We start from the raw sequence: 15,095 nt of genomic DNA, 5'->3' as shown, positions 1-15,095 counted from the left end.
GAGTGAATGAATAGACCTTGTGCCTGGTTGGTAAATTTTCATTACCATTGTCAAACCTAGTCCAAACCACAAAGTACTGCAGGACGTGGGAAGAAAAGTAGCATTAAAGAAAGGGCAACTTGCCTCATTTCCTCCTGGCAGCCTGTTCATGTGCACGAGCTGGCCCTGGTCATCCAACACCAACTCAGTGTACGTGAGGATGTCGGAAGGCAGCGGTGGCGTTGGCAGGAATGCGTGTTCATTCATAGAACCCCAGAGCTTAATCAAAGACTGGGCAATGGAAAGAGAAATTCTTGTTAAGACCAACTGCAAATAGTTTTATTTAATCCACTGAGACTTAATATTCGAGACAGAACACTCCAAAACATCCCTCCCCTGCCTGACTGACAGCAGTCCGTGGGTATCACTTACTCTGGTTTACATTCCAGCTTCTGCTGTTTGACTTATTAATGGAACTACAGAAGCAGTGCATCCACAGTCCTAATTTCTCCCAAAGCAGACTCAATCCATAGCTGTATAAACCCTGTCAGCCACTTCAGGCCATTTGTTGCCCTGACAAGCAAGGGTGCAACTGACAGTAGCGCTCTGCAGGTATACAAGTTAAGAGCTACCCACCAGGCCCCAAGAGCACTTACCTGCCGAAACATCTCAGGAATGTCATAGACATATGATGTCCCTAAAGACTGTGCCTGGAACCTCTTGGACTGCAGCAGGTCTTTGGTCACGTAGGGAGTATTGATGAGCATCCCATGAAGTGGTCCTTGTTTATCCCCATATGCCTGGAACATAATCTGCAGCACAAAACAAGACCAATTACTGTTTCATCCACTGGTCCTATACACCTGTTTCATGCAGATTTCACCAAAAAATCATCAGGATATTTCAGACTGATTGGGTTTGTTTCTGTGCTCTACAAGCACGTTAATACTCCCACAGGCTGTAACACTGTGTTTCATCGTGCATTACTACCCTTTGGAGACAGAGTGGACCATTACTGCACGGATCCGTGTATCACTGACTTATTGCCCTATCAGAGCAGAGAGCAGCGTGAACAGAGCCACATCCCCACAGAACAAAGTCTGTGACTTAGACGACTTTGCATTCCCCAGCATTTCCCCTGACACCGTATCTATGCCGATGGATTGTGATAGCTGGGAGCAGAGAGGAGAACTCTGTTATTTAATGCACTTGAAGAGCACGGTACCCGCATCTCCACTGACTGATCATGGCAGCTAGGTCAAGACTTGCATATGTCATTTGGCTTGAAGTTTTGATATTGTAAGTTGAAAAGATTTTCCCCGAGTAGCAACATGAATTATCAACTGCCATGCTTCATGGCACCATACATTCCACCCAGGCAGGACTCGGAAGAAATCTATTGCAACCAAGGAACAGGAGGAGCTGCTTAAGTGGGACAACAGTGTTCAAATGCTGCTTAATGGAAACACGCCTGAGAGAAGTGATATGATTAAGGCTTGGTTTAAACAGAATGGGGATCAGTTCTAATGTTACACGCAGTACATCTTTTTCTAATTGAAGATGAATTAATTGAAGAATTCACTAAGATAAAATTCACTAAGTAAAGTCTATTTTAAGTTTTAGATTAAAAATAGTAGTTCATGCTCGCTCCAGTCTCCACACACTTTCCTTTGTGAAGCAGTTTCTTCAATGGGAGAAGTATTTATTCAGGGTAACAAGTGCTTGTGACAGGGCCTGTGTTGAGAGCTTTTACTACACTTGGAGCCCAGTTCTTCTTGGATCTCTGGAAAGCTTCAGAATGGTTCTGTGGGAAGTGACTGGGAAATGTGTACCGAGCATCACCACCCAGTGCCACAGAAACTGAACAAGAGATTGGGGTCATTCACTCTTTCATGATGAATCTGTTTTTCCAGTCTTCAGAAGTCAAAGCACCCAGTTCAGCAGCAATGATTGAGCTCTGTTAGAAGAGTGCTCTAAGTTCAAAATAACTCTGAATACACAGGAGAAAACCACAGACCCAAACCCATCCTATAAACCTCCATCACGAGGGGGAAGATTTACCGAGGTTACTTAAAAACCGAGCACCTCAAGCTCTCTAAGTCAAACCTTCCTCTCAACTACTCAAAGTTTAATCATAGTAATTCCTATGGTAATTTTTCCATAGTAATTCCTATGGTAAATTTTTTTAATAGAGCCTGGTTTAATATAATGGAAAAAGGATCAAATACTGGGAAGGTTGCTAAAAGCTGCACACTCACAAGCACATTCCCCAGCTTGAAAAACATAAAGCTCATCAGAGACAGAGTTTAAGAGCAAAGGTGACCTTCACAAATGGCTAACAAGAATCAAGTGTTAAGCTCAGCTACTGGAGATTATGAAAATGCTCTTTTCTTTCCCCATCCCCACTCCAAGGCAGAACTGAAGTAAAGCACACAGCCCCTATCTGCCCTGGGATCTCTGGATGGACTGTATGGCCAGGCAGCCTGCTGGAAACATTTAAACAGAGAAGAGGAGGAGAACAGGTGACTCAGCACTCTGTGTTCAGCATTAACGGTGCCCAAGTGATTTATTCTGCTGCTGCTTCTGCATGGCAGAGAGATTATTACAGAGGGAGAAGTAAACATTGCTGTATTTAAATATTTTTCATGCATCCTATGCTCCATGGATTTTAGCATATGTAGGGATTGCAGTTAACCACACTATTCCTGCGCCATGAAAAGCAGCAATACCAGAATAGCCACAACCATTACAAAAGAGCCCATTATGCTTCATAAAAATGATATAAAAGCACCTTCAATAATTTTATATCATCCTACCCAGGTCATTCCCTGTATCTTTAGAATTTAAAAGACAAGTTCACAGATTTTCTCCATCTACTCAGAGAAACATATAATTAGTAATATTTTTTATTACAGCCTACAGAATGAGCACCAACAGCAATTGCTTTTCTATTGCTTCTTTGAGCACTCTGCCAGAGGAAAACAGATGTACAAATGACCAAAGGTGCATAAAACACAATCAGGAGGCATGCACTTCACATAACTGATTGCATTCTTCACACCTACGCACCTATTGCAAGATTAGCTTTACATTCCTTGGGCAAGTTGAATAGCAATTTTATATCACCTGAAAACACCACAACCCACAGAAGAGCTTCACAGAATCACAGAATAGTTTGGGTTGGGACCTTCAAAGGTCTTCTAGTCCATTCAAAGGTCCTCTAGCTTCATTAGGTATAATGTATCTCCCCCCAAAATGATTTGCTCATCAAACCACAGAGCCATAGGGAACCGTACCTGTGCTGTTCTGGAGTCTGTCACCTCCTTGTACAGGCTGATGTCCAAATAGTAGCCTGACTCGTTGGTCAGGAAGAGCCGAATGGGAATCGCCTTCCCAGTTGGCGTCAAACGGATGTTGATCTTCAGCTCAGCTTGGAGCACACGGAGCTTCCACAGGCGACTCCCGTAGCGCATCACCATGCTCCGCACCGACTCCTCGATCTTAAAACACAGGACAAGAATTCCCTTCACCCTTCTGGACACATCCAGCCCTCGGTCACCCCTCCATCCCCCTGCTGCGAGGTCCTGCTCAAAGGGTTACGGGGGAACATCACACAAGAGGAGAGATGGAAGCACCAAAGCGCAGCACATGCCCAGTGCTGCCATGGCACCTCGGTGTCCTTCATTCTCATCCCAACAAGCCTTGAGACAGGCAGGAACTAAACTCAGCCTGGGACTTAGTGAGGTTGAGGGACAGCACTGGAATCACTCCCCTTTCTCCTCATGGCACCTCACAGCCCAGCATGGCACAGCGTGCCCACTGCTTCCCCTTGCTCTGCCTCTCCTCCAGGCACAGTTCACAGCTAAGAACAGAACGTAGGCAAAGGAAACCCCTGACAAACAGTTGTGGAGCACCACAATAATCATGTTTCACCACACACGCGGTACGGTGCTCTAAATCACCAAAGCAATTACTACTTGGAGCTTGGCCTTCTGGTGTTCTATTAAACTTGATAATATAGTGCTGTTGGCAAATGGTGCATATTAAAAGAAGGCAATTTATAGGCTGGTTTTAACAGTCTTTCAAAAACTAAAGTCTCTTTTCCACAGCAGCCTAGGGAAAAGCCATGGTACACATCTGAGGGCAGCTGAAATTCCAAGGGCTGAGCATCCAAGCTTCTTCTGAACTTCCCAAACCTAAACATTTTGGATGTGCCAAGAGAGGATTTATTCCAAAGCGATTTAAGCCATCGATTTTTAATCCTGATTTAAAAGTCATCAAGCAAGAGACACTTACTTTGATAACCAAGTCATCTTTTTAAGCTTCCAGTTACTCTCATAAGGAAAGGTCAGCTCTCACCTTTGGGTAGCCATGAACAGTATGTTGATTTCCCACTAAATGTAGCCTTTACAATTTACTGGGGACTTACTTTGCAGAGCTTCTGCTAACCAGAAACATGCTTTATGCCTTGACACTTGCATTTATGCATCTGTAAAGTTTAAGGTTCATTTAGTTATGATGTTGATCTCTGTGGTTTGGTATCAGGGAATGAAAATGAGGCACTTTTTGTAGCTGAACTGACAAATTCTTTTTAAGTTCATGATTTATCTCATGTTTTACTTGGACAGAATCTGGACTTTGGTAACAAACAGAGGAGCATTTAAAGCTATTTGCTTATTAAACTTGTTTCTATCAAACACACAATGAAAAAATAAGTTTCACTTCAAATACAAAACATTCTTTTAATAAGCTATTCCTTGGTTCCCACAGAGGAAGAGAGCTGCATTGCCTGAAGGACAGTGTTACTCCACTAAACATATGAGCTCTGCTAGGTCTGGACTCTTACATTTAATATTTATTCATAATTAGAAGAAAACCCAAAGCTTTCTTCCCTCCTTGCTGCCAAAAGGACTCTGTTAAGTTATGTGACTCCACTTTCTTCACTGAAAAGCAAAACTCCAGGATCTGTAAAATAACTAAACTGGCCTTCACATTACCACTTAACACTGGTCCCAGCTTCCTGGGCTTTCTGTTGTAAAGTGGCAACTTCTGTTGTAAAGAAGCCACTTGCCTCTCCCCAGTGGGTATTAAACTGTACTCAATCAATAGGTGCCTTTAAATAGCAATAAAAGGCAACAAGAAACCATTTAATTCTGGTGAGTCACACCCATGAAAACAGCAGTTTGGAGCTGGGGGAGATCTTACCTTGGATGGGTCCATGATGACAGTAGGCACGAAATTCAGGAAGATGTGATTGCAGTCCGTGCGCACGTTGGTGTTGTTAAATGCCACCTCCAACTCATCCATGGCTTCCAACAGCAACCGCTCCCCCTCATTTTGCAGATACTCAAAGGAGGCTTCCTGCCAAATATTGTGAACAGATAATTTACTTTCTACTCCAAACCTCACAGCCCAAGAATAGAGTGTTTGAAAATCTGTGCAAGGAGTTGACTGTGAAAAGAGGTTACATGAGTTTCAGCAGGATGTGCAACCCTGAAGCAGAATCATCACCATCACAGAGCCAGAACTGTCACTGCCCGATCTGTGCACCCAGCTGCCTTGTGCCCTCAGCATAAATCCAAAACTAGACAGGGCAGGAGAAGCACAGGGGAACTACAGCCGCCTCGAAATGCAAGGACTTCAGACAAGCCACTTGGGCCACCAAAAGATCTCTCTGAAGCAGAGGAATACAAGGTCCCCGAAGACATGTTTCTGCAGAGCCAGCAAACAGAGGGCACACATACACAGCACTCTACACAGGTAAAATGTTTGCATGCAGGTTGCTAAAATGGCTCAAAAGACCTGGCTTTGGAAAGAGACCTTGCATGGTCAAGACTCACCTTGGTAACCAGATCCGAATGCCTTATAATAGCCCGCACGAAGAACCTGTAGTCTGTCACCTCTGTTCCCACTTCAACTTTAGCTGCTCCCAGGTAGAGATGCATTTTGTGATTGGCACAGGGAATGGCAGTGAGGTCAAAGTTCCGCATTCGGTTCAACTCCAGCTGAAAAGCCAGAGCTGGCTCCAGGTGCCGGTAAATCCGGTCCTCCTCAAACTGGAGGCATCAAACAGGTAGAAAAGAGTGTCAATGAGGAGGGTGGGTTAAAGAAGCTGAAACACCAAGAGCTGCGTTGAAATTGAAACACTGAGCCTAGAAGACATATTGCAGGAGAGCAAGTCCTCAAGCTCAACTATTAAGAACACCCAACTCACCTTATCCCGGGCACGGAAGGTGAAGAACTTTGGGAACTCCCTCTGAAAACAGAAACAACAGTGTCAGCCCTCCAGAGTAACCCCTCTGCTCTACCCAGAGTGCTGCCAGGCAGACCTGGGCAGCACCACAGCACAGCAGATGACAGGAGTCATTACCAGCTACGTGCTCGACAGCACAAAGGGTGGCGGAAAATCAAGTTTCCCTCCAGAAGACAGCAGAGGAAGCTTAAACCTGTCTTCACTGCTAATGCAAAGAGGATACCTGATTGGGTTTTTATTATTATTGATAATTATTAACAGACAGTAGCAGGGAACTGTCCAGACAACAGTGGGAAACTTCTATTTTGATTATGATTCCTGTGGAAATGTTTGGGAGCCATACAATGATAATAACACTCCATCATGGAGGCAGATGTACACACGACAACGATGTGCATTCTATAGCTCTCTTCATACTATTACTGCTAGGAATACTCTCTTCCTAAGGAAAACTATGACTTGTCATCTACCTAGTCATCTTCCTTACTTGCTATAAAGTCCCCAGAACTTCACCTGATCAACCTCAGCTGAGCAAAATAACCTGTGTTTGGCCAGTTTGACTAACCGGTGGTACCAGAAATCCCACCTGATAATTCAGACACATCAGATGAAACTACGAGCATCAACTGCACTGAGAAAACTACCACTTCCAGATTTCCTCCCTTCTCTTCCAAATCTCTCCTACCTGTCCTCCTCTGCATGCTGCCAATTCCTCCTCTCATCATCCATGCTCATTCTATCCCTAATGTAATTGCTTTCAAGGCATTTGACGAGTGTGGTGGGCAAATATAATAATTAGATGTGCACACACACAAAAATTCTCAGTGCTTGGGTACCAAAATCCAAAAGAGCGCTCCATTTCCCAGGCAGAAGAATTATCCCCCTGCTGTGTTCTAATCAACCAACCATCATCAAGACAATCACAATAATTTGCCTAAATTAGCCAATCCAGACACCCTGCAAACCACCGAATGTGCAGAGCTACAACAGAAATCATCACAGTTGATTATTATACTAATAATCACGTTAAAAACCTAATGAGATGAGGAAATTGGAAGCTTGCTGGAGCAACTCTCTATTACCTCAACATGCTGGGAACTAATTATATAGACTGTAATTAAAACAAAAACAAACCCAAGCCCAGGCTCTGGCTAAGTTAATAGTTGGTCCAGTAATAAACGGGATAGAACAGGAGCTGTAATAAAGACTGACACTCACAGGAGATCCCAGAGGTGCTCCACAAACTTTGCAAGCACGTGATACACCACACTGCCTCCTCCAGCTTCAGAACTAGGAGCATCCCAGCAGTCCGTTGCTCTGAATGGCAGCTCAGGGAAAGCTTTTAGTGGTGTCTCCTGTTATCCCTTCCCTCCTTTCTGACCACTGACACATGCTACATTCATTATTCACAGGCTTTCATTTTTCACTCCCAAATATCAATTCATTTCTCTAAAACTTCCTGGTTTTAAAATCTAAAGCCTGAAATTCCTTCCTTAAGATCCCAACACCTCTCCAAAGAATCCTATCTCCTACATAAGCCATTGACTGATACATGTCTGTGCCTGTACTGTGGCAGCAATTCCCATGTGGTGATACCCACATTTGTACAAACACTATTTATACTGGTTTGTAGGCTGCTTTTCCTCTCGTGCAACTTGCTAAATCGCATGTGTGGAGCACAGGAGGGATTTCTTGCACCTTCAAGACTCCTAATGATGTCCAGAGTTGTAAAGCAGATATACAAGGGATAAAAATCTTATTGATGCCTTACAATGCCACACTGAAAACAGGGTTAAGGTGGCCCTCACTGCTGCCCAAGCCCTGGGGAAAGAAGTAATCCTTAGCAGTAAGAGCATCAAACATTTGCCACCTCACAAAGCTATTATGAGAAGTCCAACAAGTCACTTCAACTACTCCTCTGAGTTAGCGCCAGGGAGAAGATTAAAGAAATCACCACACTATGCAAGAGATACAAGCATTTAAGTTGATGATTGCATTTTAGAACACAAAACACCACCAAACCAAACAAGCCCTTTATTAATGTGGCAGTCATGAGCTCAGCCAGGTATCAAGAGGAACTTGAGCACGTGAATGACCCTGCTGAGTGCAAAAGGCCTGTTCCTGTATTTGAAATGAGATGTTTCAATACTCCGCGTAACCCTGACACCAACGTTGGCATTAAATCATAGATCCCAGACTGGTTTGGGTTGGAAGGGACCTTAAAGCTCGTCCAGTTCCACCCCCCTGCCACGGGCAGGCACCCCTTCCACTAGGGCAGGTTGCTCCAAGCCCCGTCCAACCTGGACTGAGAACCAAAGGAGAAACCTGGAGTCATTTACGTGTCTCCTGGCCTCAGGTCAAGAATACCACCGTGGTTTAGGCCCTTTTTACTTACATGAAATCTCTGATCCACCTCATAGTTGACCTGTTTCCTGAAGTCCTTACAAACGAAACATACAAACACAGGGAGACAAGGGGAAAAACAAAGCAGAAGAAAGCTACCAATTAGGATGAAAATTAAAACGAATTAATTCAAGAACACAAAGGCTGCAAGGATGGTTACAATTGTAAATTCATTCTCTTAAGCAAATTCATCAAAACCATTTCAAATTTTAGAGAACAAAACCAGTGAAGAAAGAACTAAACATAGTTAAATACAGCTTTTAATGGGGGGAAAACATACATGAAGTGTCAGAGCTATTATGAGCTAGAAAGCGAAGAGTGCTGAGCAGCACGGGAGGTGTCAAAATACCTTTTGTGCTACCAGGAAAGTCAGCCTCCGAATCCCATGTTCAATCAGGACTGATTTCTGTGAAAGGCAAGGATGGAAGCAGGTGAGTGGAGTAACAGCACCAGAACCAGTCAAAACCATGTCAAAGCCTTCCTATGAGCTGGAAAAGCTCCACGGAAGCTCCTGCATCTCCGCTGCGAGTTCCCAGTCCGCTTCAGCCTGCTCGCAGGTAGGATTTCTCATGTGGTGACCGTCTGGCAGCACACACAGCAAATACATTAATTAAATCTGAAGAGGTAAGTAACCGAATCACGGGAACACGGCATTCCAGCTGAGCCGCGCTAACAAGTACAGCAGAAGAGTCGCAGCCAAGCCTTGCAGGAAACGCTCTTGCTCCTTTGCCAAAGGAAGTTGGCCTTTCTTTGCAACGATCCCTTTGCGAAGGGAGCCCAGCAGAGACCGAAAACAACGGGGAATGAGGTTTAAAGGAGCTAACCCAAGGAAGGAGGCAGCACATACTTGATTTTGGCACAACAAGCACACAGCCAACCCAGGCCAGATGTGTCAACATTGCAAAGGTGAGAAGTGAAAGGTGTTATTTGTTTGGGGAGGGGGTTCAAGTAGATTAGAGAACATCCATTCTGGTTGCTTCTTTCTCACATTCCACTAAGCCACGTTTCAAATGAGCGCTGCCGTCAGTATTTGCCACATCACTGCTCTTTTGAAGTGTTAAGATCTCGTAATTCTGCTCCTAAAACTTCTGCCTTTCTCCTCCTTTTTCCAATTTAAAAGCAACAGCAATGGAAAAAAGGAAGAACAAAAAAGAAACAACTGAGGCAGAGCAGGAACAAAACAACCCCTTTCAGCACAGAGTGAAATGTTTTACTAAGGTTAAGCCCTTTGAAAATGAGCATCAGTGACTATATTCATGGCAAGAGGAAGAAAATAACTTTAATAATGCCATGATTTAAAAAGCAAAAATTGTTATTGCTTTTAAAATTCCACAAGTGGCAGACAATAACAGCATAGCAACAGGATTCTGATTACATCGTAATAATGTGGGTCTCACAGCAAGTCCACAGCTATTACAGAGCGATTAGCCATCAGCACCTGGAGAAACTCCATTTACACTGACTGCCTCAATCTCCTCCACAAGTCATTTACAAGTATATGATCCTAATTTCTATTAAAAAAACCACACACAACATGCTGGGACTAGAAGATTATTTGGACCATTTGGATCAACCTATTTGATAGTTTAATGTGGTTTGGAATTCTTTTTCCCCCCTCTCTCTTTCCTTTTATCCCCTCCCATAAAACGCCTGGAGCATGATCAAGCAGATGAAAAGCAGAACTAGTTTTAATTTTAATATTTGGATATATTCTTTCCTTAAAGAGACAGGGAACTGCTGAAACCATGTGGATTCCAGCCCCGTTTTAGAAGCTACTCGCTCAGTCCTCGCACACTGCTTGCAGGTACCACTGATGCAGCAGTGTGGCCCATGCTTATGGAAGAGGCACAGAACAGATCATATCAATTCCACCTTGAGCCAGAAATATCCTACTAGATGCTCCAGGATGCCAACACCACGGAGAACAAACTTTAAGTGCATTAAGACTATTGTAATACAGCAAATACAGACCATTTTAATGTCACTTCCCATGCCTTTAAACAACTGTGTCACCATGGAGAGGGATGCAGGACATTTTTGCAGAGCATCTGAAGACAGATCAAGATTCACCTGATGCATTTAAAACCTTAAAGGCCTTTTATCCTACCAAAAATTAAAGGGCAGAAATCCTGACCTGATGGATTAGAACACACTGCAAAGAGAAACAATGGCCCAGAGGCTTCAGAAAGGTGCAGCTACAGCCAAAGCAGCAGTAAGGCTTTAGATAGGGTAAATGAAGGATGTAACTGTTGCATTTATTTGTTTCCCAAAGCAAACAGAACCGTCCTGCACAACGACACAGTTCCAGGGAGAGGATGCAGGTGACTTACCTTGCTTTGTGTGAACTCTCTGAACATGGCTGCCAGCCCATCATCATCCACGTCACTGTCTGTTTTAATGGCAACATTGAGAATGTGAATGGGCTCCTCACGGGCAGCCTGCAATCGAAAGAAACATTCCCCATCAGGAAATAGTCACTAACAAGGAGTTCTCAAAGCAGATCCCTAAACACAACTCTAACATACAGATGCTCATGGGGAAATGGCCTCAGCAGAACACGCTGCACACCAAGGAAAACCATGAGGGAAATCATTGATCAAGCAGCCTTACAAATGTGAAGTTTCACAGGCATAAGAGTTAATGCCCACAACAGGAGCTTCACTTGGAGAATCCAATTCTGATGGTCACATCTGACTTGGCTAACCCGAGTGTGGTGCACTTGGATGCAGAAGGAATGTAGGGTCAGGTAGTTTCTTTACAAGACACAGCACAGGCAGGACTTTAGAGGACTGTGGCATCAAGAGAGGTGATGAAATTAAGTGACTTCAAAGTGTAGGAGCAAAACAATGTGTGTTTTCAGATCTCCACCAAAATGCAGTAATGTGGAAGCACAAATTACATTAGAGCTTTGAGAAATGTCAAATTCAGCATTCAAGAGCCGGTGGTTAACTGTGAAAAACTGAGTATGAAAAGGAAGTTATCCTTGGTGAGGTGAGGGGGAGGTAAAGAGAGATCTGAGGGCATTAAAGCTGGTGGTAATATTCTGGAACAAGGCTACAGTACTCACGCACATCAAGATTAATGGATCAGTTTAAAACCAAGCCCTGTTCTGGACACAGACTGCATTCCCACAGAGTTTCCTGCTGTTGGGGGGCAGGACAGAGCAGTGGAGCAGCTACCTGTGTCTCTGAGGGAAATTGGTCTTCTGTTACTAAGGACTATGAACCATCTGCTCCCTCTGCACCTGTACTCCACATTAATGCAAAAACCGAGGGGCTCCTCTCATCTTTTCCTCCTCAAAACAGTGCTGAGAGGTAGAACAGAGGGAAGAATCTGAAGGTAACGTGACTAGGAAGGGTGTAAGGCACAAAGTAAGTCAGACTCAAGGTAAAGGTAGTTGAATATGCAGTTCAATTTCCCGATGCACTTAATTGTGGGTCTAAACTCTCAGTTACGCTGCTGTGGATCCTGTAATTGTGCTGATGTTAAAAGCTACAAACTAGAATTACATGGAAAGCAAGAGATTTTGTTGTAGTTTTAGAACAGAGTCACAAAATGGCCACCTACTTTGAAACACCTGCTGTGGAACAAGCAAACGAATCACATACATAAATACATAAAGCTCTTAACTCCTGCTTCCAGCACTCGAACCAGTGAAAAGTATCTAGCCTGCAGTCACTGCGGCGTTCCGCACGCCTTCGCTTTCCAGGCTGAGAGCAACCTCCAGAGAAAAAACTGCTGTACCTTGTCTTCATCATACAAGGAAGCATGGCCAGCTTCGGGGAAGGTTGGGCTCTGGGGAGGAGAGTCGCAGAAGCAACCCATCACTTCATCAAAGATTCTGAAATACACCAGAGGAGTATTAGTCAACACACTGCTGCAAGCCCACACAGCACTGAGAGCCACAAATCATGTCGCTAAAGTGGGGAGGGAGAGAAAGGAACTCCTTCCCTGCGCAGGACAAACTCGGAAGATGAGGAGGCAATACCTCCTCCACCCCTCTAAACAAAGCAGAGCCTAGATCTTCTAACGTTAGTCAGAGATCTTGTGGTTGCAGGCCCTCACGACTGCTTTTAGTTGGGTTTTGGCCACCCCTCAAGATTGAAATCATAAGGCCCACATCCTCCCACCGACATACATGGGAACAAGAGCGTTAGAGGAAATCAGCACATCTATAAATGATCTTCAATCAGCAGAGATTCAAGATGCTGATTCTTCTGGTTGCAAACTGCTCTTGTAACAGTCTGAAGCTTTCCGTTGCCATCTCAAGGATCCAAACAAACTTCCACCTGAAATCCCAGAACTTAGCTAACAAGCTCCAGCCCCATTTAAACCTGCCTCTAGACAAGACAAAGGTTTTCTCCAGTTCCATTTGGGCCCATCCAGGAAGGTGGGAACACACCCAACCCTCACCCTGCCCCACGTACCTGACAAAATCCTCGAAGGTGCGGAAGGAGACCATGCCACCCATGCGCTGGCATGGTGGGGTGAAGGAGTTATCCAGCAGTACATCACTCACGCTGGCTACATGGACCATCCCGTAGTGATTGAGGTTGGAAGAGAAGGACATTCTAAACGGCAATCCAACAAGATAACAGTTAGTACAGACAAGGGAGAGAAGGGCATCCCTGGATAAAGATCTGTGCACGTATGCTCTGGCTACTTGAAGCGTGGCTGTTTATCCAGTACAACTGCTGCATCACTTGTTAGCTTCTTCAGCAAGTCAGACCTGCAGTGCTGCCTCCAACAAAGCCCTTGCAGTGCTGGCACGCCTTGGTGCCATCAATGCCCTTACCTGGACATTGTCCCAGTGTACAGGAACAGTTAAAGGAGTTGGGAAAGGGTGTTATAACCTTTTACAACCAGAATTCCCTAAGGAGTTTCTTGCGATGGCAGGTCAATTCTGGCTATGCAAAGCTGAAGGTGGCTTTCCTCCTGTATGCACATTTTGCTTTACAGGTGGAACGCTGAGATAAACAACAATAATTCTAAGCTTTGGCATTTTAAAGGTTTAGTAAATTTTTACCAATTAAGTTCAAGTGTACCCATGCCATCTTATTGTTTCCACAATTTTTCTGGCCACAGCATAATTTCTGCTCCTCAAATGCAGTGTGGTACAGTGTCCTCCCTAAAGCCTGATGCCAGAAATGGAGGGGTTTATAGTCTGACACTGGAATTGCCATTAAATAAAGTCCTATTACAGTGCCTTCCACTATAACTACTCACCAGATGCACTCCTCCAGCTCATTTAATCCATACTTTAAAAACATTGCAACTCCCCTTATTTATTTAGCTCAGGTTTGATTGCTAAAAGGTGGCAGCTGCTCAATACAAGCAGTTGGCCACAGGACACAGAGCTCCAGACACTCACTACTGTCATACTCATGCCTGATGTCCACCACAGCACACACATCATTCATACAGGACCAATCCCTTACATAAGTGAGGAGGACTGCAACACATTTACACAAGCTCAGAGGAAGGCACTGAGTAAGAGACTTCTATTTAAAGCAGAAGCAGCATTTCCTAACGATCATCATTCCTTCCTGGCAGAGGGCAAGATCCTGAGTATACTGAACATCACTCAGCTCTTGTAAGAACTGTTCACTTTAGTAACTGTTTCTCATTTCTGAACATGACTACAGAGTCATCTTCACCCACTGAGGAACCCACTTTCAAAGCTCCCTGCAACATGCTTGAGACCCTCAAGGCTGCTCTGAAGAGAGAGGAACACAGAACTGGCACACGGCAGGGCTCTGCAACACAGAACAGTGCACTCGTGCTTGCTTTGCTCTCCCCAGAGCTTAGGAAGGCACTAATGGAGCTCAGCTTCTGTCCTCCCCAACTGGTGCCACAACAGGAGGCAGAAGGGGATGGGGACTGGAGGCTGCTGATGCTGCTACTTACCAGCTTTACTAAGACTTCTTCCTCTCCACACACAGAAAACCACTGTGATCTGGTCCTAAGCACATTGTTAAAGAGTCTAAAACATCAGCAGTTTGATTAATAGCTCTCCATGCTTAAAGTCACTCTATGTTCCCGTAATTTATTTCTGATTAAGAGCCAGGAGACTTCCAAACCTATTTTTACTATTTTTCCCTAAATAGGCTTGTAAGCAGCAATAAATAATAGGTATTCACGTTTGGAAAGAGAAATATTTTTCAGGACATGCCTTGGTGTACATTTCTTACAACCACTACAAAAACTACCACAGAACAGTAACTAAACAAAGAGACAGCAGACATTTTTCATGTATTATTTAAAACAAGAAATACTTTTCAACTGAGACACAGGAGGAAAAATTAATGTCCAAAACACAACAAAACATGCTGTCAGCTGTTTGAGATGTAGATTCATCTATGGTGGGAAGGAGGTGGAAGAGCCTTGAAGCTAGTTACAAGAAACTAGGGTAGCGATAGGTATCAGGTAGGAGTGACTGCCTGGTTCCCTGTGACACCCT

General features: G+C 44.2%; 1 protein-coding gene across 7 annotated transcripts in view; it reads right to left on the bottom strand.

Moving 5' to 3' along the window:
* ACACA (acetyl-CoA carboxylase alpha) overlaps positions 1 to 15,095 on the bottom strand; it is a 113,981-nt gene that overhangs the window by 49,582 nt on the left and 49,304 nt on the right. For 4 of the 7 annotated variants that reach the window (XM_062615755.1, XM_062615756.1, XM_062615761.1 and 1 more), the window contains 11 exons: positions 13,063 to 13,206; positions 12,380 to 12,476; positions 10,966 to 11,073; positions 8,985 to 9,041; positions 8,628 to 8,672; positions 6,194 to 6,235; positions 5,820 to 6,035; positions 5,185 to 5,340; positions 3,276 to 3,479; positions 636 to 791; positions 124 to 270 (listed from right to left, as the gene is read on the bottom strand). In XM_062615755.1, coding sequence (XP_062471739.1) covers positions 124 to 270; positions 636 to 791; positions 3,276 to 3,479; positions 5,185 to 5,340; positions 5,820 to 6,035; positions 6,194 to 6,235; positions 8,628 to 8,672; positions 8,985 to 9,041; positions 10,966 to 11,073; positions 12,380 to 12,476; positions 13,063 to 13,206 — 1,372 coding nt within the window. Of the gene's footprint in view, positions 1 to 119; positions 271 to 635; positions 792 to 3,275; positions 3,480 to 5,184; positions 5,341 to 5,819; positions 6,036 to 6,193; positions 6,236 to 8,627; positions 8,673 to 8,984; positions 9,042 to 10,965; positions 11,074 to 12,379; positions 12,477 to 13,062; positions 13,207 to 15,095 lie in introns of all 7 variants that reach the window. The other 3 variants (XM_062615758.1, XM_062615759.1, XM_062615762.1) reach the window with 2 other exon arrangements.

This window comes from Pezoporus occidentalis, unplaced genomic scaffold (assembly GCF_034315485.1).
Source record: "Pezoporus occidentalis ecotype Australia unplaced genomic scaffold, CSIRO_AGI_Poc_V1 ctg183, whole genome shotgun sequence".
NCBI lineage: Eukaryota > Metazoa > Chordata > Aves > Psittaciformes > Psittacidae > Pezoporus > Pezoporus occidentalis.
The sequence above is the reverse complement of the archived record's forward strand: the minus strand, read 5'-3'. Positions and strand labels throughout refer to the sequence as shown.